Source organism: Aythya marila, assembly GCF_965140915.1.
Source record: "Aythya marila genome assembly, chromosome: 1".
In the NCBI taxonomy this organism is placed as follows: Eukaryota; Metazoa; Chordata; class Aves; order Anseriformes; family Anatidae; genus Aythya; species Aythya marila.
In genome coordinates, this window is record NC_139042.1 from 72,116,883 (window position 1) to 72,141,376 (window position 24,494).

The window sequence follows — 24,494 nt, forward strand, 5'->3', positions numbered from 1 at the left end:
CACAAGGAAGGTACCCACCTTGCAGTAGAGAGAGATAGTTGTTATGAAAGATTTCATAAGAAATTAGACATTTTTATTCCTCCATGAAAAACTTATTTTCAAATGAAATTTTTATAGGCCATTAATCTAATGCAGATCTATGGGACTCAGCAAATTAGTTAACTTCAAAAAGCAGCTACGGTGTATGCTCTATAATTGCTCTTCATCAAAATTGTCAAAGATTTTTAATACGCTGAGTTACCACACAGATTAAAAGCTCTTGAAGTATGCCTCAGTATAAGAACCCATCATTCTATAGTATCATTACCTGCTATTAATTTTGCAATTAGAGAGTATCACATGCTGCTCCAAAGAAATGCAACCGTTCACAAAATGAGTCCCATTATTGATAATGCTGCGGGAGCATGACACAACATCCTATTTTTAACCCTCCACTTAATTACCTCCTATAAATAGCTTTCCCAAATTTTAAGGGAAAACTGCATTTCTTACAGAGATACATGACCTTGTGGACAAAAACCTCCCAGCCCCTGTTTCCAGGACCCTACAAGCTGCCTAGCCCGGCTGTCATCTAGCTCTAGACGTACCCCGATCTTTCCATTTCACTCGAGGCATGGATCCACCCCAAACCAAACGGCTCTGCAATCACTTGCTTTGTGTTAAATATTCTGGGTGTGATGCAGCCTTCCAGGGAGAGATTCCTTTTTCTTTTTTGTTTTATGAGGAAATGATACTTTGCTTATTCTGACAGGTCTCACAGCCCCTTCATCAAGCATGGCTGACAGCTGGCTGATCCAGCGGAGCTACCTCTCAAAGGACAGATGAGCTGCAGCCGCTGTCTGCAGCACTCGTGCTACCATCACATGAAAGAGCAAAAAGGTACACCTGCATCTAACTTCTGTTTGATGCTCAATAATTAAACTCATTTGAATAAGTTTTTTTTTTTTTTTTAAACATAAAGCAATTTAAGACTTTAAACGTCAGGAAAAAAAAAATATCTGGAAGAACAAAAGACTAGGAGCTTGCACTGGCTTGTTCAGCAGCTCTCTGCTGTTTCCAATATTTCTCTCTCTAGGGCTTTTTCCACGAACAGAGGATGCCTGCATTTCAAACACAGGCCTGACGCTGAGCAGGAGTGCTTGTGTCCCCAGACACAGCGGTGGCTTGAGATGCCAGCCTTACGTCCCCCATCATAGCAGGCTGCCTGTGGCCACTCAGCTTTCCAGAGGGGCTTCTCTGCAGTCACACAGGGGGTGAAAGGCATGCAGCCATCTGCCGTGAGAGCAAAGCGAGGCCCTCCCTCCTCTGCGAGCTGGAGCAGCAGCAACCAGGACCCTTCCACAAGCATATCTTTTGATATTTTCCATGCAGGAAACGGAGCAGCGCTGAGTGTTACCACAGCTTTGTTCTGGCCAGTGCCACTGGCACCCACAGGCCTGCCACAGCTCTGGCTAATGTGCCTGCCTCCTGTAGCACTTAATGGCCACCTGTGCTCTGGGCACTGCTACTGGTATTCCTGTTTTTGCCTGGGGAGACAAAGAAACAGTGTTTTACTGACAGGCTGATCTTCTGCAAGGGCTGCCCTGCTAATACACGGGGTACCTGCACCAGGGGTTCTTTGTCAGGCACGGTAGCACCCAGGGGTCAACCCTGTGCAAAGCAGAGCAGGACCCATGCAGGTTCAGCCCAGGAAAGATCTGCATTTGGATAAGGCCAAATTTGTTACAACTAAACAGAGCTAGACATTATCACGGGTAATATGAAGAGGATATGCAGAAAAATTCTCCAGCCACACCATCTACCCTCCTTTGACGGCAATGATGCTTCTCCAGAGGGTAAGGGCCCTTCTCCAGCCTCACCAGGAGCAGACGGGGAGCTCTCAGTGTCTCCCCCACCACAGCATCCAGAGGAAGACACTCCAGCCTGACATCAACACGGACCCTAATTCATTTGCAAGCAGCAGATTACTTCTGCAGATAAACTGCAGACAGCCATTTATCACTGTATCAGAATTACATGTATATATGTGTGTGTACATATATATACATACATATGTATACAAAAATATATACACTTTTTTTTTAAAAAAAAAAAAAAAGAAGAAAAAGACAAAATTGGATTAGAAGATTGGAAAAAAAATCATGCTTTTCAATTGTATGTCACTGGAATATTTTGTGACTGGTTTCAATTAGCAAATGGAGGTGGAAGAGATGGATATATATTACACTTAACAGTAAAAATCCCAATATAAATCATTAAATTAGTGCATAGACGAGTAAGAATGTATGTCACTGTAGGATAATTCTAACGGGCACGCTCAAGCTAAAATCCATGCTAAAATGTTGCCCGCCTATTTCTTTGTTTTACGCTCACTTGTCTGTATCTGAAAATATTCCTTTTCTCCCTCCCTGCAGTGCTGGACGACTTCATATAATGAAAAAAAAAATATATATATATAAATGTATATAAGAAAAAAAAAAAAAGACTAGCTGACAAAAAGAGACCATGAAAAAAATACAGAAGGAATAAAATTATGTGTCTAAAAATGGGTACAAAGAACTCCATAGCTGCTACAAGATGCTCATGTTATGTTACCGATGACAGTATACACAACTTCTGAGTTGGGTTATTTGCTCTTTAAATATCTGTGTCATATAATTAGGAAGTACAACATCATCGAGATAACACAGATTTTGCATTTCTTGACCTTTTTCCTGATAAATTTAAGCAGACTATTTAATGTTAAAATCACATGCCGTGTAATGCAGTGAATCCAGTTATGAATGCACAAGTAAGACTGGCACATAGGTGCTGATATTAATTAGCATGAAAGTACTCTAACAGGCAGAAGATTAGATGACATCTGTATTCACACTGGATGACTTTATTCATCAACAATATGTTACTTTGGAAAAATACATCCAAAAAGCACTTGTATATCTGCTGTGAGATCTATTTCATAGCACACTAGTGTTCAATTTTCAGTTCTTCGAGTCATATCCAGTTACCAAAAATCTATGGCTTACTGCTCTGAAGGCATTCAAACTGTGATATGTTCACTAAAAAAATTACAAACTCATCTCTTCACTCTGTCAGTCCTGGCTTACAAAAAGTGTAGTGCCAGTAATGTTATATTTATACTCAGAAAGTCACTTTCATTCTGTGTAATATATAGATCATTACATCCCTTATAAGCCATTTGCAATAATACCACTGAACTTTTTTTCGAAAAACAGGTTTTGACTCCAACTGATTAATAATTTCCTTAGCCAGGACCAGTTGACGTGATTGTTAAAATACTGTTATATGGAGCTATCTGGTTTTGTTTTAAAAATAATCTGTTTAGGGCAGAGAGCATTTGGCTTTCTAAAGTACTCAGTGTACAAGCCCTAATATCCACTGCTTCGGTACAAATTCCCAGTGTGAAGCATACATCACCTTTTGCTGCAGCACACCACGCCTGGGCAGCTGTAGGTGGCAATCAAACCACTGCCTGGAGCACATTTAGAAACACCATAGTAGATTAAAAACTTAATCCCGAACTCATTGAACACTCATAAGGCTCATTAACTTCAATCCCTGGTTGTTGCGAGTGAGAAACACAGGCTGGAGATCCGAGGTCAGGAGGTGACCGAGTTTTGTTTTAATCTGGTGGGATTTAGCTGTATCACACCCTCAAAGCTAACACGCCCTCGCTGAAGAGAACTCGGTGCAGACATGATAGGAGGTGAACTATTTCCTCATATAGTTTGGGGGTGTTTAGTTATATCACCGCAGTACCAATGCATCAAAAATAATAATAAAAAAGTTTCTAATTGTTCCTTCAACATCCTCTTTTAGTTCAGTGCATTTTTTTAGGTCCAAGTTTCCCTTTTTTTTTTTTTTTTTCTTCAGGCTCATTTAAAGTATTGAGCAATGTTAACAATCATGTTTAGACATTCCCTCAGACAGTGAAACTTCCGTGTCTCAGAAAGCATACTCTACCAGAAAATAGTAACACCACAAAAAGCAGAATCACACCAGAGCCACCCTCTGTGCTCAGCAGTACACAACCCCACGTGTACTTTGGGTGGGAAGGGATTTGTAGTTTTCTTGCTCAGTTTTCTGTGAGGCATCAAACTTCTCCTAGCAGAGCACAAATACAATGAAAGGAATGCAAACACTATTTTTTTTTTCCTGATTATTTGTTTCAGGAACGGTAGCTTTCAAGTATTTTTTCTTGCTGTTGATAACCCCATTTAAACCTTGCTCTGTTGCACCAAAACAGTAGATTAGATTTCGAACACTATGATAAAGCCACAAACCAAAAATCAGTGTCAATAACTGTATGTGTAATTTAGAAACTGCAAGGATGGAAAGCTTGAAACTGAGAACACCCAGTTTCCAAAAATGGCAGGGGGGGGAGGGAGATATGTACGTGTAATTATTACATTTTTACTCCATAACTGCCCACATCTTGAATCCTGTTCTGTCCGCAAGTCAAGGAAAAACCCCATAATCCAAATAACAAAGATACCAAAATATTCCATAAGGCCCTATTTATTCAATGTGTTAAAAGTTGCATCATAACCTATCTGAACCAAGAATTTCATGTCAGTGCCCACATAACTTCAATATTACTCCAGCTCTGGGTGCCCGAGCCCAGGTAAAGGACTTACCCATTCCCTTCCTTTCCTGGGAGGGGACAGCATCTGAATGCTGTAAATAAGCTGCCATGTTACAGTTCAACTACAGAAGGATCTCTAAGAATAGCACCATGGGTTTGCAGCCATTTCCTTCTCTCTTCCGGCCTTGCAAAATTTTACTGGGCTGCTTCAGCGCTCACATCTACACCAACTAAGATTTCTGATTGCGCAACTTGTCCAACGCATGCAGACTCTTGCTGGAGTCCACACAAGGCCCTTGTGTGACTGCAGACCCCCACCCACGCCGCTGCCCCCACAGCAAGCCTCCACGGTCACCAGCTGCACTTCCACAACCTCTGGTGCCTCCAGATGGTGTGCGGTGGATGGAAGCTGGAGAACAACCCTTCCCACGGTGCTACAGATCAACTACACTTCATAGTTTGGTTTGGTTTTATATGGTTTGGTTTGGTTTGAAGTTGCAGCATTAGCTTAATGCTAAACAAGCTTTTTCTACCACCCGAATGAGCAGACCCTACCCCAAGCAGCCCCCCAAAAGAAGAGACACCGAGTTACTGCCCAAGTTTCCAACTACCCAACTGAATAGTATGCTTGGGGTGAAGTATCACGTGTAATGGCATAGGGCTGACATGAAAGCAACGGTCATGTAAGACTTACACTAGAACAAAGGGGATAGGGAAGACCCAGAAATTCTGAGAGAAGCCCATAGTCAACTAATTCTAAATCAGAAATATTAAATAGCACCATAAGGAAAAGACGGAGGAGGAAAAAAGAAGTATATGATCAGAAAGGAAACAGGAAGAAGTGATGCTGCAACAGGGAATTTACGCAGAGGAAAGGAGCAGCTTAGCACTTTACTGTCCTTTGCAAGATACCATCTGCCCATCTTTACACCAAAATGCCCTACTAGCACAAACGTGATGCATTGCCTAGCTCTGAAATCTCACTGTGCTTCAGCTGCTAAGCTTCACAGACACCCAACCTTCCCCTCATAATGTTAGATTTTGCCCTATATGCCTTAGAATCACAGAATGGTTTGGGTTGGAAGGGACCTTAAAGATCGCCCACTTCCATTTGGGTTTTGCATCTAAAAAAGCACTGTGTACAAAACCTACATCTAACTACCATTACTTAAAAGATATTTAAAGGGAGTTACACCTGGGATGCAAGTATTTCAAGTGGTTCAGAAGGCAGAGCATACAAAACGGATTGCTTTAAGGACTAAATCCCTAAATCTATATTTGCACAACTAACTCCAGGAGCTACGTTTTCTGAAATGCCAAGGGTTGGAAGTATAGTTTTTAGGCCACATTGTGCAACATCTTGATCTTAGCCTCAGAATGAATATGAAAGAATGAATCATTTGTAGCCTTGGAGCTTGCAAACTGATCACCCAGAAGTGCTGTTATCTGCCTGATCCTCTTCTGAGGACGGTTCACCAGCCGAAGGCAGGAATAGCATCACAGGAAACACCCTGACCCATCTCCTTCCTTCAAGCAAGTGCAGACCAGAAAGCAGCCCCAGCAACACAAAAACACAGCAAAAACATGACGGAAGAATCTGTATCCCCTCTGCAGAGCATAGCAAATCTCCTAAACAGCCTGAAGAAGCATAGCGAACAGACCAAAAGTTGCAGACTGAGCTGAACCAGTCACTGGAGGAAGAATTCACCAGTCTACACATACTACAAGCTACTTCAGATCCTGCCTCTGGGTAAAAAATAAATAAATAAATACAAAGAAATTATCTTCCATCAACTCTACTATACTTTGCCAAAAAAGACACAAAAAGTATATGCAATACTCTTAACAACTGACAAATAGTTTCTCCTCCTCTCTGTGAATTTCCCTCTCCAGGAAGAACTCTGCAATCTTACCATCAGCTGAACATTAGCTGAAGGAATGAAGGGGAGGTGGGACGGGAAGCACAGGGCATGAAAAAGGTGCTGGTTTTGTTTGTAAGGCTACCAAAGACTCAGACAATCTGAGCACCTTAGATTCACCTGAGGATTGCTCCACAGTTTGAGGCACCACACTCACAAGGTCGCTGTTTCCCAGCAGCAATGCCATTCTTCCTCCCATAACGCTACATAACAGAGTAAGCTCAGTATCATCCTCATCCTACTGTTCATGCAAAACAGTTGGAAAACCACGTGTAATGCATGTGAACTTCCACCTACTTTTACCATGTCTTAAAAGTACACAGATAATATTTTTCTACTCCTGTATTTTGAATATAAGTGTTGCACAGCCAACCCTAGCACTAACATACACGGGACTGAAAATAGAGACAAGAAAATATACGTACTGCAAACAGGCTCAGCACAAGTTATCCACTCATCCCAAGATTAGCTCAATCTCCCTATAGTGCTCTCTCCCTTAAGGCCTCCCAGATTTATCACCAGCAGTGAGGTCTCTGATGTGATGCCTGGGAATACATCTCTTTGGTCAACCAGGGAAGTTGTGCAAAGTATCACTGGGAAACAGCCATTGACTCTGGGCTTTCACCTGCTAAACAACTGATTACAACAGGAAGTTGTTCTTCCCTTGCTCCCCCTGTCTTCTTCCTGAAAACCCTCTGTTGCCATTGCAGGGAGCAGTGCTTGGGGGTGGCAGAGTTTATGGCCAGCAGCAGCATGAAAACACCAAGAAGTGTGCAAAGCATTTGTTTTATGCAGATCTGAAATGACAGATTATGAGCAGATTAGTGATTTCATATCTTTAAATGTAGTCCCAATTTCAGAGGGCCTATGTGAACAGAAACACAGAATGAGTAAAGACAGCTTCCTTACAAGCTCTCATATGGAAAAGTGTAATAAAAGAGACCAACTGTCGTGTGTGGAGTAACGCTACGGCTCTGACATGTAGGTCAATGAAAGAGAACTGCTTTACTTCTCAAAATTACAGGTTTGTCCTTGAAAACCTCACATGTGCCACGCTAGATTATAAAAACCGTAGGAACTTCAGATTGCTGTTCCATTATTTTTCCCACTACCCTCTTTCTTTCCCTGAGCTTGAACAGAGAAGCAAGATGTACCCACTTCCTATTTGTTCTCATTAATACAGCAACTGAATTTTTTAAATTCAGTGGTGATTAGGTTCTTTCTGTTCATCTAAGTTCTGCTGTGTGCTCAAGAAACACAAGTCTGGGGCTAAACCACTCAGTGTGCCCATCATACCAACTCGGAGCAAACTTGACTGGCACCCATAAAACAGAACAGGGCACTGTTTGTAAAAGCACTTTATTTTTCACTTTCTCTCTCAAATACACACATCAGAAAACTACATTTGAGAAAATAAAGATTTCGTTTGGAACACAGCATTTCTGACGTGGGGCTGGATGTTTCTGGCATGAGATTTCCTGACACCAGCCTGACACCATACTTGTTAGGATTTTAAAATCCTACCACTGTAAACCTCACCGATGACTCATGAGAAAAAGCACACCAATGAAAACAGAGATTTAAACCCTTTCAGTCATGGTGTCTACAAAAGCAGAGCAAAACACTGGGATACAAAATTTGTAAAATTTAAAAGCAAATCAGCATCCATCAGAGAAATAAAGACGAATTTCTCATTTATGATTGCAAGTATTTTGGGGAAATGACGTATTGAAAAAATCATATGCAATAAAAGAAACTACTTTAAAAAAATATAATAACCTTATTCTGCATTGCTTAGGGAATCACAGTTCAACGTGACATTGTGCACATGCTGCTATGGACACATACAGAAAGACTTGCAGTGCACTCAGTAAGCCAACAATGTTCATTCTCTACGGATGTAACTAGATAAACTATAGTACTATCACAAACATCTATGGGTGCATTTTAATTAGTGTTCTACCTAAGAGTGTTAATAAAGGCAACATTTCTTATTTTATTTTCAAATAAAATTATCCTCTCCTGCCTCTGGTATCCTTAAAAATACCCAGACCTGTTTCTGACAGTCTGCCTCTGGCAACAGTGTCTAAACAGTAAAACCACTGCAAATGTTTTCCCAAAAATATCTATCAAGGAGGAACTGCAGCTTTACTCTGTACTGATGTAAGTGGATTCACAGAATCACAGAATTTCTAGGTTGGAAGAGACCTCAAGATCATCGAGTCCAACCTCTTCCTAACGCTAACAATCCCCACTAAACCATATCCCTAAGCTCTACATCTAAACGTCTTTTAAAGACTTCCAGGGATGGTGACTCCACCACTTCCCTGGGCAGCCTGTTCCAGTGTCTAACAACCCTTTCAGTGAAGAAGTTCTTCCTAACATCTAACCTAAAACTCCCCTGGTGCAACTTAAGCCCATTCCCCCTCGTCCTGTCACCAGGCACGTGGGAGAACAGGCCAACCCCCACCTCAGTACAGCCTCCCTTGAGGTACCTATAGAGAGCGATAAGGTCACCCCTGAGCCTCCTCTTCTCCAGGCTGAACAAGCCCAGCTCCCTCAGCCGCTCCTCGTAGGACTTGTTCTCCAGGCCCCTCACCAGCTTCGTCGCCCTTCTCTGCACCCGCTCAAGCACCTCCATATCCTTCTTGTAGCGAGGGGCCCAAAACTGAACACAGTACTCGAGGTGTGTACTCACATAATATAGTATAGCATAATATAGTATAATATACCAGTACTATAAAAGTCATTGGAAGTAAGTACCAGCTGAAAGGCATGGAAAGCAGCATCCATGTGCAGCCGGCAATAGCCTCTCCAACTTCTCTGAACAAAACACCAGAGCTACGACTGATTACCTCTTCAAAGCATGGCAGATGGAAGCGTCGCTCTTTTGAGCAGTAACCTTTTCTTCCAGCAGCAAGGTAAATCAATAGCACCCTGCACAGAAATGTCAATATAAACGCTCCAAATTTGTAATATTAACATTTCAGAGTCTGAGGACATCTCGTTTGAAAATGGTTTCCACAACAGCCTTTATATTTTTTTAAAGATCCAAATCAAATTTTATTGGTAAAGAAGTTTTTAAAATACAAGTTAAGCTGAAAGACAGTGCTTTGTCTTTTCATGGTAAACTTAATTCCTCTGTAGCATTTTAACCCAACTCCAGCAGCACTGAGAATGACTGTAGAAACAGTACAGATCTATTTAATCGATCTTTGTTGTTCAACCTAAAGGAAATACTTTTTATGGAAAATTACACAGCAACTGTAGGCATGTCTTGAAATTCCAGTTTCAAAACTATGAAGTCTTCAGAAGGGCTCTACTGATGTGCTTTTAAGGCAGACATAAAATTGCATTGTATCGTTAACTTCTATCCACAGCACCAAATAGTAATTTTATTAAAAGAATAAAGACAACATCTGTAATTTCCCTATATCTCCTAAAAACACAAACACATCTTGAATATGGCAGACAACCAGTAGTTTGGAGGAAATATGACCACATAGACCATTCAGTCTTGGCCTGCAAAAACAAAAACAAACAAAAAGAAAAAAGGAACAGCCACAACGCCTAAACCTCCCAAGGAGCCAAGGCTTGCCAGTGTACCAAAAAGACAGCCTGTGCCACACAGCACTGTGCCCACAGAGCCAGGCCACCGCTCTTCAGGAGACTTTCCTCCAAGAGGCACATACAGAAATGGAGACCACAGACTTGAGTTGTGTGGAGATGAAAATACATTTTTTCCTGTATAAATCATGCTTTCCTGTATAAATCATGCTTTACCCAACTGTCATGGAATATGTAAAATCTGCAACTTGTATGTTAAAATCCACATCTTCTCATTCCAAAATGATGTCCTTAACCAGTCCCTTCTTTTTCAGCTTTGCCGCAGAAAGGACAAAGCCATGCAGAACTACATCTAACTCCTATGCCGTCAGGGGTCCTACAGAGTATTGCAACCAGCATTGGTTTCTTTTGCTTTTCATACTCCTGCCCGCATGCAAATGCTTCTGTGCAGCTAATTGGACCACGCTGATATTAACTAAAGGAAAAGTTCCAACTTTAAAACAATCAGGCCAACATCATCAGATTCCTGGAGTATAAAAATGATAGAATATCATGTGCTACACATATTGTGTTTCTGTCGGGTTGGTGGCAGTGGGTTGTGGCGATGGGGGCAGCAACACTGCCTCCCACAGCCAAGCTCTTCTTCACAGTGTGAAATTAAGGTACCACGAAACATGAAAAACATTGCAGGTATCTCCAGCTCCACTGCTCTGAAGGGTTTCTTAAGATATTCACTTGGGGCAGGAAACATTTTATTAAGGAGCCTTGGCAAGACAGAGTGCTGATTTCAGCAAGATCCTTGATACGTTGCTGCAACAGAAACTTAAATTAACGTACCCTTTCTGCAAATAATCCAAAAATGTATGTCCTTACTTAATTTAAACTAAGGAAACTCTAATACAGTTTGCTGGAAAATTTCACCTTTTCAACCTCAGTTTGGTTCTGTGTGTTCCTTTTGGCTTCGTCATAAATCCTGGTGGTACAAAGGTGAAATGCCTCTCAAGACTGGTCATTCAAGAAAACTCCTTCCAGTGACGTTGTTGGTCACAAGAACCCGCACCCAACCCCTCGAGTTGTAACCCTGAATTGGGAACATGTAGCTGTGGCAACAGGTATTTCCTCTTCTTTGGACTTAAAGTATGCATTTTGAAAACATTTAAAAAGTCACTTTTCCAGCATGAAAGTACACAAAAGTTGAAGTTTATCTATTGCCCCTCCAAAAAGATGCCTCAGCTGTACCAGAAAGAAATGGAGACATCAGACTTTGGATTCAAATTAGCTGTCAAGAAACATGAACATAAATCTAACTTAATAGCATAATTTGGAAATGCATCCCAGGCCCACCCTTGGCAATAACAACTTAACTCCTGTTGTAGCAATATTTAAAATAGCTCTGCAACTTGGTTTCTCCACCCAACCAACCAACAGAAAAATATATTGTTAAATAAAAAACACCACACATATTTAAGCAAGAGAAACCGTCTAAACTTCTGATGTTTTTCATCGTCATATTTTTTTAATCCAAAAGATTTATACAGCTTTTTTTTTTTTTTTTTTTTTTTTTTTTTTTTTTTTTAATAACTTACAGGATCAAAAGGAAAATAAATGCATAGCTTCAAAACCTTAGAATATAACCTCCCCTTGTTGCGGAAGAGTTCAAAGTCATAAAGTGCTGCAGATACGAACACACATCAGACAAATACTCTAGTAACTAACTTATTTTTCTGGTTTATTTAACAATATTCCAAGCTTAGAACATTAAATAAAAATCTCACAAACAACGGGTAGAACTAACAATGGCTTTGTTTTTCCCCTACCCCCCTTTTTTTTATTTTTAAGAGAATACCAAGACTTCTCAATTGAACCAACTACAGCTTTATTTTGGATACCAAAAAAAATATCTATATAACTAAGGGAAGCTAGGAGGGAGAGAACAGTGCATCGCACCACTCTCAGCACAGCTGGGTGAGGAGCGAGCCAAGCCATAAGCCTCGCTGTGTGCTTTCCGCCCCATAAGGATGAGGCGCTGCCCCAGGCTCGTCCTGCAGCCCCTGGCATCGAGGGCGACGCACATGCCTCACGCTGGTGTCCTGCAGCTCCCTGGCAGCACATGGTGGTGAAACTGGGCACGGCAGGTGCTCGCAGGGCCTTAAAACCATTCCTGCACCTTGCTCCCTTCCTCGACTCGACTTTGAGGCCCTCGTAGACAGCCTATGGGTCTGTTGCGCCGAGCCTTCGTGCTGCATCTTGGGCAACTGCAGCCACCTCTGCAGCGCATCCACACACCCCTTCCTGCCACACATGGAGGGAGGTCTGACACCTGCAAAAACTACCCGACCAACACATAAACAAGCAGTTTGGTAGCATATTCAATTCCAGCATCATTCCCGTTTTCACATGTTCCTGCTGGCCAGGCCCTCTCTACAAGTCTGTGGATGCCACAGGGACAAAAAAGTCAAGACTTCTTCCCCGGTAATGGTTATGACCAGTCTTCCACTGGCCTCTCTACAGAAGGGCTGTGCTTACACAAACGTGCTAAATCAGCCATGGCCTTTCCCATCCCTAGAGACCTCGCATGTTTCTAGCAGCAGGGTCATCGAGACCACCACCGGGGAGCTGGTTGGAGTCCGCTCTTCGCAGCTGGGAAGAGAGCTCCAGAATTTGCCTCACTTAATTTTTTGACTACTTTATGGATAGATGGGAAAGGCTGGCATCTGAACAGGGGAGACTGACCCTTTGAGAACAGTTAGAGCTGGGAGATTTCGAGTGAGGGACAAGATGCCCACCACAAAAAAACATCAACCCTCAGCTGTCACTGGGCAGTGACAAGATCCCTCCTCCACGCTGCACAGAGGAATGCTGTCTGCCATCCCACTCTGTGCCACATGTGAACTAGCATCGTGTTTATGACCTGCAGTATTTCCTAAGAAATGTGGGGTTTTGGTTGTTGGATATTTTTTACTTTTTTTTTTTTTCCTTTTCTTTTTTTTTTTTTTTTTAACCAAGTTCTTAAAAGGGATGAAAACTTTTAGGTCTAGAGACACAAAGGAAACAATTGCAATACACAACAACTAATCGGAAACAGTACTCAAACATTTGACTGGACCAGACTAAAGTCCACTCTACAAACTGAAAAAAAAAAAAAAGAGAGAGACAGGAAGAAAAAAAAAAAAAAAGGTTTTTAAGTGCTAACGTAACAAGAAACAATCCTAAAGACTCACCGGATACGTGTAGGGAAACGGAGGGGTCCCCCTCCTTTAAATATATTTACATAATATTAAAGCTTTTTATTCTGCTTTTCTCACCAACAAAACTTCTTAGCTACCCTGGGCGAAGTGCCCACTTAAATTAAAAGGTTAAGCACGTTATAACACACGCACACAGAGTTAGACCCGTGGCCCTGGCACGCCTCCTGCCTTCGCTGCTCTGCTCCTGGGTATAGGCAGCCACCCTCCCGCGCCCTGTGTGCTACTGCCAGGGCTCACCCGGACAAAAAGGAGTTTTGCCATTTAGCTGCAACAGCTCCACGGTAAAACCCAACCGATGTGGACACAGCCATACCAGTTTGGAAGCGTTTATACCATTTATACCGCACTGGAAGGCCGAATAAATTGCCCCAGTGGAGGTGCATCCACACTACGGCCTATGCCAGCATGACACCGGTGAATGTAGTAACATAGTTCCCTAACTGACACAATTACACCAGCTGATCTCATCTAGCACAGACCAGGCCTAAGATATGAGGTAGTGAAAAAGAAAATCAGGCTCAAGATCTTTTTTTTCATTCTATAGCATCGACATACTCTAAAAGTCTTTGCTGCTCTGATTAATGGAATTCAAGAATAACATTTTAAAATCCAAAATTTAAAGCTAACGCCCTAAATCAAGTGGGATTTATAATTGGAGGCATAGAACTTTAAAAGTCCCTCGCTCAGGGTCTTGATTCAGGAAAAATATTTTCATTACAGACAGCACATAGGCATGCGTTTCTCTCCCACTGAAGCAAGCGGAAAGGAAGCACATGGCTAAGTGCTCTCTGAGATCTGGGCCACAGTCAGAAATCACGATCTTTGTAGCATTTATTTCCTCATTCATTTCAGTGCTGTTTAATCACAACTCATTGATGTTTTAAGACAGTGGGAAAAACATAGACAATGGAAGCTAAATCAAGTTTGTTACAACTGTTCAATATTTACAGCATTCATAGCATAAACAGAAGTATTTTTGGTAACTTAAGACAAATACCTTTTTCTTTGTTATTAAATGCACCACAGCAGTCCTGTTAAACAAACCCACTGTCTCGGATATTAAAGAAATTGTTGTTTACGTTTACCGAGTCATTTAAATTAAAAATCTGTTCCTGTTCCAAACCCCATTCTCCTTCGTCTTCATCCTCCGGTTCTGCCTCGGACCCATTCCGAGTGTTTTCGTACAAAAAGATCTGCTCATCCACGTGCGCTGGGGCTAACCGGTTTCTCTTTGCACTGACAACATTAGCAGAAGAACCAAAAAGGCGTTCGGGAAAGACCCTTGTGGCCAGAATACACCAGTATTTTTGGAGAACCTTTGGTAAAACTGGAAACAGCGCTAGTCTGTCAGACCACCACTTTAGCGGGTCTTCATTCAAACCAAGGACCTTTTGAGACTTAAAGTTGCTCAACTCCTCAACAATCTGAGCGTGCCATTCCTCCTGGTCTTCCACACCCCCTGTCTGGCAGAAGATCTCTGCAAGCATGTTGTTGATCACGCTAGTAGGAGGAGGAGTGGAGGAGATAATTATTTTTTTCACCGGAGGCTCCTCCGAAACCGCGAAGAACTTTTCTTCAGTCCGAAAGGTGTTTTCTTTGACTTTCTCCAGCAGGCTTTTTGCTTCTTCCACCACTCTGTTTTCCACCTGCTGCCGCTCAAAGGCGGAAAGAAAAGGCAGTTTTTTGTAACGAGGATCCAGGAAAGTGGCAACGTTGAGGAACATGTCTATTTCCGGGGTGTGCTGGTAGGTGGTTGACAGCTCCTTCGCTATTACCTCCTTCGCCATGCTGATTTCTTTCAGATCGTTCTCCTTGATGTTCAGGGTGGTATTCAGAAGCATGTGGAGAAGCGGCTTCACCATACTGATCGTTGGGTACTTGGAAGCGGACATCATCTCCGCAACCTGCTTGAAAGGCTGCAGCAGCTCCACCAGCCCTTCGATCGTGTTCCACTCGCTGGCCTCCAGCATGAGGTGGTGGTTGTTGCTGTCCTCCACGAGAACGGCGGCGATGACAAACTGCTGCTCCTTGAGACGCTGCAACATGGCAAGCGTGCTGCCCCACCAGGAAACGCGATCGCTCACCAGCATGCAGTGGAGAATATTCTGCTGCTTCTGCTTCTCGCTCAGCATATACATCGCCATGGTAGACTGCTGAAAATACTCCACCAGTTTTCGGCACCTGGCAAGAAGGCCGCAGAGCTTCGGGAGCTGAAAAGCTTGTTGTATTCCGGCGTTGAAAGTGTGCCCCAAGCAAGGCATCTGCACTGGAATATCTAGGAGAGAGCAAGCTTTCACAATGTCTTTACTGTAATCTGTCGTAGCACCAAAGACTTTTGTATTGATTCCCCATTCGATGAACGTTTCGTAAAGGACTCGGGTGATAGTCTCTGCAGTATTATCCTCCGGTACTTCAAACGTTTTTAAGCACCGTGAGTTAACCGCCAGGCAGTTTGAAGGACTGCTGCTGAGAAAGTGAACCGCGACGGTAACATATGACCTGTTCTGGTTTTCGCTCCTCCACATGTCTGTGGATATGCCGCACCACAGAACGTCGGTGAGCTCCTTTAGGACGATTTCTCTAATGGCATTGTATTTTTCAGGAATAGCTTTTGTACAGAAATACTTCCGGCTAGGAAGTTCATACCTAGGATCAGCTGTTCTCAAGAGGGCCTTAAAGGTGGGCTCGTCGACGATGGAGGCGGGATACATGCCCTCACAGATCAAGCTGATGACTGCAGATGTCAGTTCCTGATGCTTTTTGTTTTCATAGTTCTGGTAGGTCTTCATGATGAGGCTGTCTTGAACAACCTGCTGCGATGATTCCGGCTTGATTTTTGAAAAGGCGGTAGCAAAGGCCTCCCTCATCTGCTCGGTGTTGCTTTTCACAAACTCACAGAATTCGTCGGGGTGGTTTTTCTCGAGGTGGTAGGAAAGGTTGGACGTGTTCCCTGAATAGGCAATCTGCGCCATGCAAATACGGCAGTAGATTTTCTTCCACTGTAATATGCATCCTTCTGCATTGGTATCAAAACCAAAGTACTTCCACACTTTACTCTTTGCTCTCGGATGAGCCACTAACTTTAGGTCTGATGGGGAACCTTCTAAACTTTTATTCTCCATTGCTTCTTGGCCACCGTCCCACCTTTTGATCCTTCACTCATTAATGAGTACCTGATAAAGGCAGTAAGATAAAGATACGATGAGAAAGCACAAGTTTGTCCACACTTAACTACGTGAAAGCAGTGTTTCTCTGAATATATATCAAGAAACCTACCTTACTAATTACATTTGCAAATTTAAAGATGAGATTTGCAGGAAGTGTGACCTACAAGAAGCCCATCAAAATGTCAAAAATTAAAAAGTTTTTTTAATACAGCACATTTTGCTGTGAAACTGAGCTAGAAGATCTGAGTAAATCTTGTTTCTGGACTTACATAATTCTCGGTAGAGGAAGTGTAACAACTGCCACACAGTTCACACATTATTGTCACACAAGCCAGACCATTTGCTATAGTGTTTTCCTGTCCCTTAGGCCCCCCAGTTATAGTTAGGGCTCGACTGACATCCTCTTGCCTAAGGGTTTCTAAACTTCACTACAAATATTTATTTCAAATGAAACCTGCTACTGAAAGGAGCAAAGGTTTTATTGTTTGTTTATTTTGAAAGAAGCTGTGTTAGCTCGAGCTAACTGTCCCACAGTTTGCTTTAGAAAAAAAAAAAAAAAAAAAAGAAAGAAAGCTGTGATGCAAATTATGGCATTAATCTGCTCCTCTGAAATGTAAAGATGTTTTCTGACAGAAACAAAAGGAAGCAAAATTTGAACCTGCATGCAGATCAACAACACGCCTCTGACACCTTTCCTGTCCTTCTCTTTCAGAAACCAAAGCAACCTCCTGAAGCGCTAGTTCACAGTCTCGGTTCCTGGAATAACACTGCATTATAATGACAGGAAAAGGCAGTCAGGAAAGCACTAATAAAAGTTATTAACCATATCAGCTGGAAAATAATTTAGCCGTCCTTTCCTCAAAAGACTAAAGAAGTTGGCATGGGGATGGGGGCAACCTGCTAGAGAAGATGGTGAGAAGGCAAGGCTTAGCGATCTGTAGCTAAATACCCACACAGGAAAACACTGCTTGAGCAGTCACATGCAAGTACTATTTGAGGCCTACAGCGTCTCTGCACACAGAGCCACCTGCCAGAGCTTATTCCCCTGTACCCAAAAGCCACCCTGGCAGCACAACTGCACCCCAACACTTCTCCCTTTCTCCCCCAGCACCAACCCAGCCGCAGCAAGCAGCCCTTCGCCAGGGGAGGGAGGGAGAAGGAAGCCATCAGCCAGCACTGCCGGGACCTCCTCTGTGAAGACCCAGGGGAAGAGGGCAGAAGAGAAACTGAAAGAGGATTCCTGCAGCCAGCCCGAAAGCAACGTGACAGCTCCCTTCTCTGCTCCTCAGGAGCTGCCTCTGTGCCAAAACACAGGAATCCCTGGGCAATAAGACCAGCTGGCTGGGGGAGGAATAAAGCATCTGACTTTTCCAAACTTGCTGTCAGAGAGCATCCCCCAAAAATTTATGGGTGCAGCTCCACCAGCATGTTCTCCTCTGTCAACAAGCATCACAGAGAAAAGATATTTTCCCTCTGAGCTGCAGAAGGTATTTTGCAGCACTTCATGAATTTCTTGAATGAAAAACCAAAGACTAAATATATTTATTTAAGCACAGCTGTTGGTTTAGACTTAGCACGAGATGTGCAGGGCAGGTATTTTGTTTGTTTTGTTTTCACTATTGATATCTTAAGATTTACTTCTGGGTGCAAACCTTTTATAATTTGGGGGGGAGTGAAGGGGGTTGACTACTCATATACCCTCTACTGTGATTCACTCAATACTTTTTAAGTTGCCAGGATAAAATATTGATTCAACACAGTAACGCTGCGTAATTCTAAAAATGTGCATGTTAACAGCACCAATGTATGCAATCTCACCAAAACTGGTGATTCTGAATGACAACATGGTGTGACATATAACAACGTAGCCCTGCTATAGCATCACGCAGCCTATGGACAAGATACGTCCTATCAGTATGTGTCCTTATTGCTTTCGGTGTCTTCCGCTTCACTGCATGACACGGCATCTCTGGAAGGCATAAAGGCTCCTGGCATTTCGTTAAATCTTACAGTTTCCTTTGCAATTACATGGCAGTTCCTAAAAGCAAGGAGGAAGGCACTGTAATAATGGAATTGATTCCTCCTTAGTATTTAAAATTACTATGACACCCCTGGGACCATAAAAAGTTCATCACGGACTGATAAAACACAAGTTATTTCAGAGCAAGGGAGAGTTACAGACTCTCCCCACCCTTCACTCTTATGGATGTTACAGCTTTACCATCAATTTTAGATAGGTCTGGCACTTGGCACTAGTGGCACCGAGCAGCATTGCCACAGTTAAGGACATGTCAGCGTAATGCAGCTTTTGTTGTAACGCTGTACACCAATTCCAACTTGTCATAGTAGCTCTAATGTAAACTACTAATCATCCCTGCCTCTCCTCGAGAGGTGTGCAGTCTAGCTGGCAGTATGGTTAAAAACAAATAAATAAGAGCACTTGCATATTCTTCTGGAGGAAGAGATCCGTGTTGCACAGGCAGCTGGCAGAAGCCCTCTCCTTCAGCTCACCTACCCTTCCACTGTAAAAAAATAGGACTGCTTTGGTCCACTGCAAACCCTCCCTGTGAACAGACAGCCTTCAGGCTATGGAAGCACCTTTGCCTTCTCCCTTGAATTCCCACCCACACCGCAACAGAGCATGGATTCGGAGGAGCTGCTGCCCTTCTCTTCCTCCTCCTCCTCCTCCTCCCACACATGCAGCCAGGCCAAAACCACTGTCATGTTTTGGGGTCAGCACTTTCCAGCGCTGCTGGCCTGGGGACAGCCCTTCATCATCTGCTGGCCTTGGGGCTGACATCAGGAGGAGGAAGAGGAGGAGAAAGACCAGGTTTCCTGGCACGCTCTGGGCCAGGCCAGGCTGCTTCCCGCAGCCCTGCTCTTCAGCCCCAGTCCGCTCTCATCCTCCTGAGGTCATCAGGGACAGAGACTGAAGGCTCAGCCCCACAACGAAGGGCACAGGCACTGTGCTGGTGGCAGACGGAGCTCCGTTTCCACACTGGCAGACAGAAAAACGATGTCCAAAGCGGGCGCTGGGTTGTGAAAGCAGGGATTTGGATGTTGGGACACGCCAGGTGTGCAGCCACCTTCGCTCTGCCCCCTTGTGCACACGCAGCAGTGACACAGGCTGTAATTACACTGTATCTTTTTGGCAGAACCCTTGCCTCATTCAGCACAGAGGTAACCATAAAAGTTGTCTTTCCTAACTTTTAAAACTACCTCAGCAGGCTCTGATGGGCCTGCGTGGGGAGAGGGATTAAGAATTAGATGCACGTTAATTTTTGCCTACCATCAATCTTTCCTGTCTGATGGTTTCTTTGCCCACCTCTGGAACTGGATGTTTTAAAACCTGGCGTTGGTACGCCTGCGAGCAGGAAGTGTTTAGTCTGCTCTTATGCTTTAGGCATATAAAGCAGAAGCCCTCAGCGCAGGAATTAAAATTAAGAGATGCATGCTCTCAAATTAATCTTTCACGATCAATTATAAATAGACATGGTGCAAATTATGATACTGATTAACTAGAAACTAGGGCAAATTAAAATACATGTATATGATATTCCGATCACTTTAAAGAAGGCTATCAGTCAGCTTTAAGGTCTTCTGGACTTCACTCACTGCCGCCTTCGTCAAAGCCCATTTTCTACACATCGCAGATACCAAACTTAACTACTCAGGCTTCCAAACTGCAAAACGCTCAGCATTTAGTCTTCCCCTACCAAACTTCAATCAAACCACATATACAGAAGACAAAAGGCAGGAGGAAAATGCCAAATAAGTTCCTTGAGAAGCTTTTAAACTTCCAAAAGGAATTATTAGTACATGAAAACTGTTTGTAATCCATCAATAAGATGACTTTCAGTGACCACTTTTCCAGAGTTAATAGCCTGGTGTCACAATTAAAGATAGTCCATCTTTTAGCAATTCACTTAATAGAGTTTTCTTTTTTAAGAGCTGATTATATCAAGATCTTTATACAAACAGGACTTTTTTTTTTTTTTTAAATTGAAGCATTGCAAGGAACATCGAAATAGTAAATTCTAGTGAAACTATGAGTTGTTTAGTCCACTGAACACTTGTTAGACAACAAGAGTTCTCTGGATACCAAATAACAAAGTGATACATGAGGCAATAGCAGACTTGCAGTGATTTATTGTAGAAATAAAGACTAGTTTTTGCCAGCAATAAGCAAAGAGCATAATCGGATATCAAAGAGGAAAAGTAAAGCATTAAGCAACAGCTGAAGCTCCAGTTGGTTAGCACTCTCCCCCCAAAGAGACTAACAGCCAAAGCCTCAAGTTTCCCTGCCGTGGCATCGGGACGCCCCCCGTGCTAGTCCAGCTGCCAAAGGACTACATGAGGCAGTCTCTGAAACCCTGTCCTCATCGTAAGCCGAGGCTCACTGCTCCGTTGTGTCGCCTGATTATGTTGGCTCTGAGGACAAGACGTGTCGCCTCTCCTGTCTCAGGTCGATGCACCCAATTTGAACAGAACAGTGCGAACCTGTCCCACGAAGAGGAACGGGAGGCCACGTGCTTGCCGTGAGCGGGCGCACCTGGTAACCTAGGGGACTGCTTTTGTTCTGGGCTACGCGAGTCGCCCACCCCTGCCGATACGGGTCAGCAGAGGGTCTCGCCGCGGCACTAACTAACCCAGCTTATACCAGCCACCTGCAGGTACACCACCTCTGCGATTCATGCTTGGAAAATTGTTTGGAGCATAAATAGCCTTTTCCCCTTTAGTTCTGCACACTGCTTTTTCTTAGCAGGGCACAATCGCTGATTGTGCCCCGCTTATCCTCCCAGCTTTGGATTCACCTTCCCTGTGCTCCAAGATCAGAACTTCAGACAAAGCTTCCTGCTCTGGATCGGAGGCAGTAGCTGGTGGTGGCTACACTTTCAGAGTGAAGAGCTGGATCTTTTCAGTTCACAACTCAAATCAATTATTAACTTTTCGCACTGAATCTAGATTCCATGAACTCAAACTCCTCCCTCTCCCGAAAAAAAGCTGTCTTGAATCCCATTTATAAAAACGAGAAGAAGCCCAGTAAGATGCGGCAGAAGAGATGATCACTTTTAAAAGACAGGATAGTGTGTGTGCCAAGGGCATACAACTTTGACTAAGTTTAGGGAAAGAGAAAAAGAACTAGTTTGGTTTACTCTGAATTGAAGTCCTGAAAATCTCTCTGGTAAGCACTAGAAAGCAAGCTCTTCTTGGAAAACTAACCGCACGCCTCGGAGACAGAAGGGCTGGGTTTACACCAGACCTCGTCGCTGCCTTCACTCACCAGCACAGAGCCTGAGGATGAGCTCCCAGCCATCCCTCCGCTGTGCCACCTCTGCGACGGGGCTGCTCCGGCGCTGCAGCACAACCACGGTGCTGGGACGGGGGAATCGAGGCCGAGGAGTTGGGACGGGAGACACGGCTCCGTGCACCAGCAGCGCTTCCCAGCCCTTCTCCCTTCGCCTCTCTCCCCTGGAAGATCCTCTGGCAGCTACTGCTGCCAGCAAGCGCGGGCGTTTCTGAGAGCTAAGGACAGCCCCTCGGAGAAACACGGGCGGCCCAAAACACTGGCACTTCAATGCTTTTGAGACTCCTGCCTCGAAAAGTTACTTGGCAACTTCTTGCAGTACGCTGAGTTAACTGATCCAAGCTTTAATTAAGCATATCGCAATAAACACTTTAGCTTTTTGTCACGCTGCAGTCCCAATTTTGAAATTACGGCATGAAAACATGGCTAATCTAGGTGAAAACATTCCTGTTGACAAGCTGGCACATTTCTGAAGCCCTGGCTAGACACACTGAGTCAAAGCAATGCAGCAAGCAACTGCCAAGAGGCAACTGCGCACAAACAACTGTACGAGGAGGAAACTACTTGTCCTTGGAAGGAACCACCCCGAGACAGGACTGAGGGAAAGCTTTCCAGTTCTGTCAAATCTGTCCCAGTCCTACTCGGGCCAGCTGATGTTTCCCTGGTGGTATGTTCGTTGCCTTAATCTGGCATTTCCAAATTCAACATTTTTTTAATAGTAGTAAAGAACGTAACAGCACCAAAACGCTTGGGTCACGTTTTCATCATGCTCTTTCTCCCTGGTTCAAAAAAGATTTGGAAAGTGTTACGCACCCTAGGCACAATACCCGGTTTTACTCTGCCAAGAGAAACTAATGCTAGAAAAATGCTCAGATGACTTCAAACTCTACGCACATCTGCCTCTCTGTTGTTAGGGTTCTTCTGCTTGTTTCCCTTTTTCATCCCTGCATTTTGAGAAAGAGAAAGGAGAATCCCAGCCTCCTGCAGAGCTGCCAGGAGTGAAGAAAACGAGAAGCGCTACCCACGAGGCCACGTGTGACAGGACGCACACAACCGCGCTCAGCACGCAGCTCGCGCGTCACAGTGCTCCGGACACTCGCTGCAAACACCTCCTGTCTGCCTCACCTCCCTGCTGGGACACCACGCCAGCTCCCTCTTTCTTCCTTCACCGTCCCTCCTGTTAAAGCTACCAGCAGCTCCACAGAGGCTCCCTGGCTGCTAAGCGGAGGAAGTTAGAGGCACTCGCTGGCTTTACAGAGTTTTAGGCTGAGGTCTGAGGACGCCGTACGGGTCCGTGCGGCTCGCCGTAAGTTTGTTACGACCAGAAGCGCGCTGACCTCCTCTAGAGCAACGTGAGGGAAGAGGAAACTCAGATCTTCGCTTCCTGGCAAACTCAAAGCTTCCTCTGTCAATGTTACGGGACAAAAATAAAAAATAAATAAAAATAAAAGAAGAGTTGTTACTAAGCATGCTGCGAACCAAAAATAAATAATAATAATAAAAAGAAGAGAGGGATAAAAAGTGAAAGCGCAGCTCCCCAGCCATCACGAACCCCCAGTACGGAGGCTCCTGCCAGCCCGGGCTGCGGGGCCAGGGGCCGGGCAGGGGCAGCCCCCCCCCGCCACCCGCCCTCACAGCGCCTTACCTGGGGCCGGACCCGGCAGTCCCCGCTCTGAGGCAAAGCGGCCGGAAGGAAGGAAAAAAAAAAAAATATATATATATATAGTAATAATAGTAATAATAATAAACGTAGCGAAGCCGCAGCGGGGCCCTCCGGCTGCGGCCCGGCCCCCGCCACACCCCGCGGCCGGGGGGCGGCGGGGAGGAGCCCGGCGGGGCACGGCGGCCCCAGCGCCCCCAAGGTCGCGGCGGCCCCGCTGGGGCTCGGCGGGGAGACAGCGGCGGCGGCGGCGGCCCCGGCCGCCAGGTCTACCCGGCTCCGCGCTGGGGGCGCCGGCGCGGCGTCCGGGCGCGGTGCTCACCTGCGGGCGGGGGGCAGCGGCGGCGGCGGCCCAGCTGCCGCAGGATGGCGGCGATGCCGGCGCGGTAGACGGCGAGCAGGGGCAGCAGCGCAGACAATAGCGACATGGCTGCCTCCTCCCGCCCCGCGGAGACCAGGGGAAGGCGCCCGGCCGGCTGCGTGGCGCGGCGGGGCTCCGGCGGCGGGCCGGGGGCGGCTCCGGCGGCACCCACCCAGCGGAAGGGCAGGGGAGGAGGGAAGGGAGAAGGGGAGGGAAGGAGGGACGGAGGGACGGGACGGAGGCAGGCAGGGAGGGAGGCGCCGCTGTCACGGCCGCGCCGCGGCTCCCGCCCTTCTGGGCATGTGCGGCGGGGGAAGGGAGGGGAAGGGACGGGCAGGGAGGAGGAGGAGGAGGGAGGGCAGCGCGGAGAGCGGACCCCAAACCCCAAACCCTGCTGCAATGTCAGCCCCTCGGCCCGTGGTAAAGGCGGGCAGGGCTTGAGGCAGCGGGGAGCCCGCCCTGATGGTCCCTGTGACCGACTGCAGGTCGGGCTGAGGGACCGACGGTGCTGGGGGGGGGATTTTGGCTGTGCTGTGCCACTAACAGAGACGTGCTTCAGCCCTGGCACACAGCTAAAACTGTCAGCAGCGGTCCCGCGAGAGGAAGCTTTTACCCCTGTGTTCGATTTCAACCCGTAAGTAACGCCTCGTCTCTGAGG

At 45.0% G+C, this 24,494-nt stretch overlaps 1 protein-coding gene across 5 annotated transcripts in view; it reads right to left on the reverse strand.

Annotated features, from left to right (window-relative positions):
* ZBED1 (zinc finger BED-type containing 1) overlaps positions 1–24,044 on the reverse strand; it is a 173,815-nt gene extending 149,771 nt beyond the window's left edge. The window contains exons 1-3 of one of the 5 annotated variants that reach the window (XM_082759825.1): positions 23,798–23,888; positions 23,461–23,487; positions 8,697–16,513 (exon numbers count right to left, since the gene is read on the reverse strand). In XM_082759825.1, the coding sequence (XP_082615951.1) occupies positions 14,375–16,462 (2,088 nt within the window). In that variant the 5' untranslated portion in view covers positions 16,463–16,513; positions 23,461–23,487; positions 23,798–23,888 and the 3' untranslated portion in view covers positions 8,697–14,374. Of the gene's footprint in view, positions 1–8,696; positions 16,514–21,791; positions 23,439–23,460; positions 23,488–23,797 lie in introns of those variants that run through there. The other 4 variants (XM_082759824.1, XM_082759823.1, XM_082759826.1 and 1 more) reach the window with 4 other exon arrangements.
* Between the last annotated feature and the right edge of the window lie 450 nt (positions 24,045–24,494).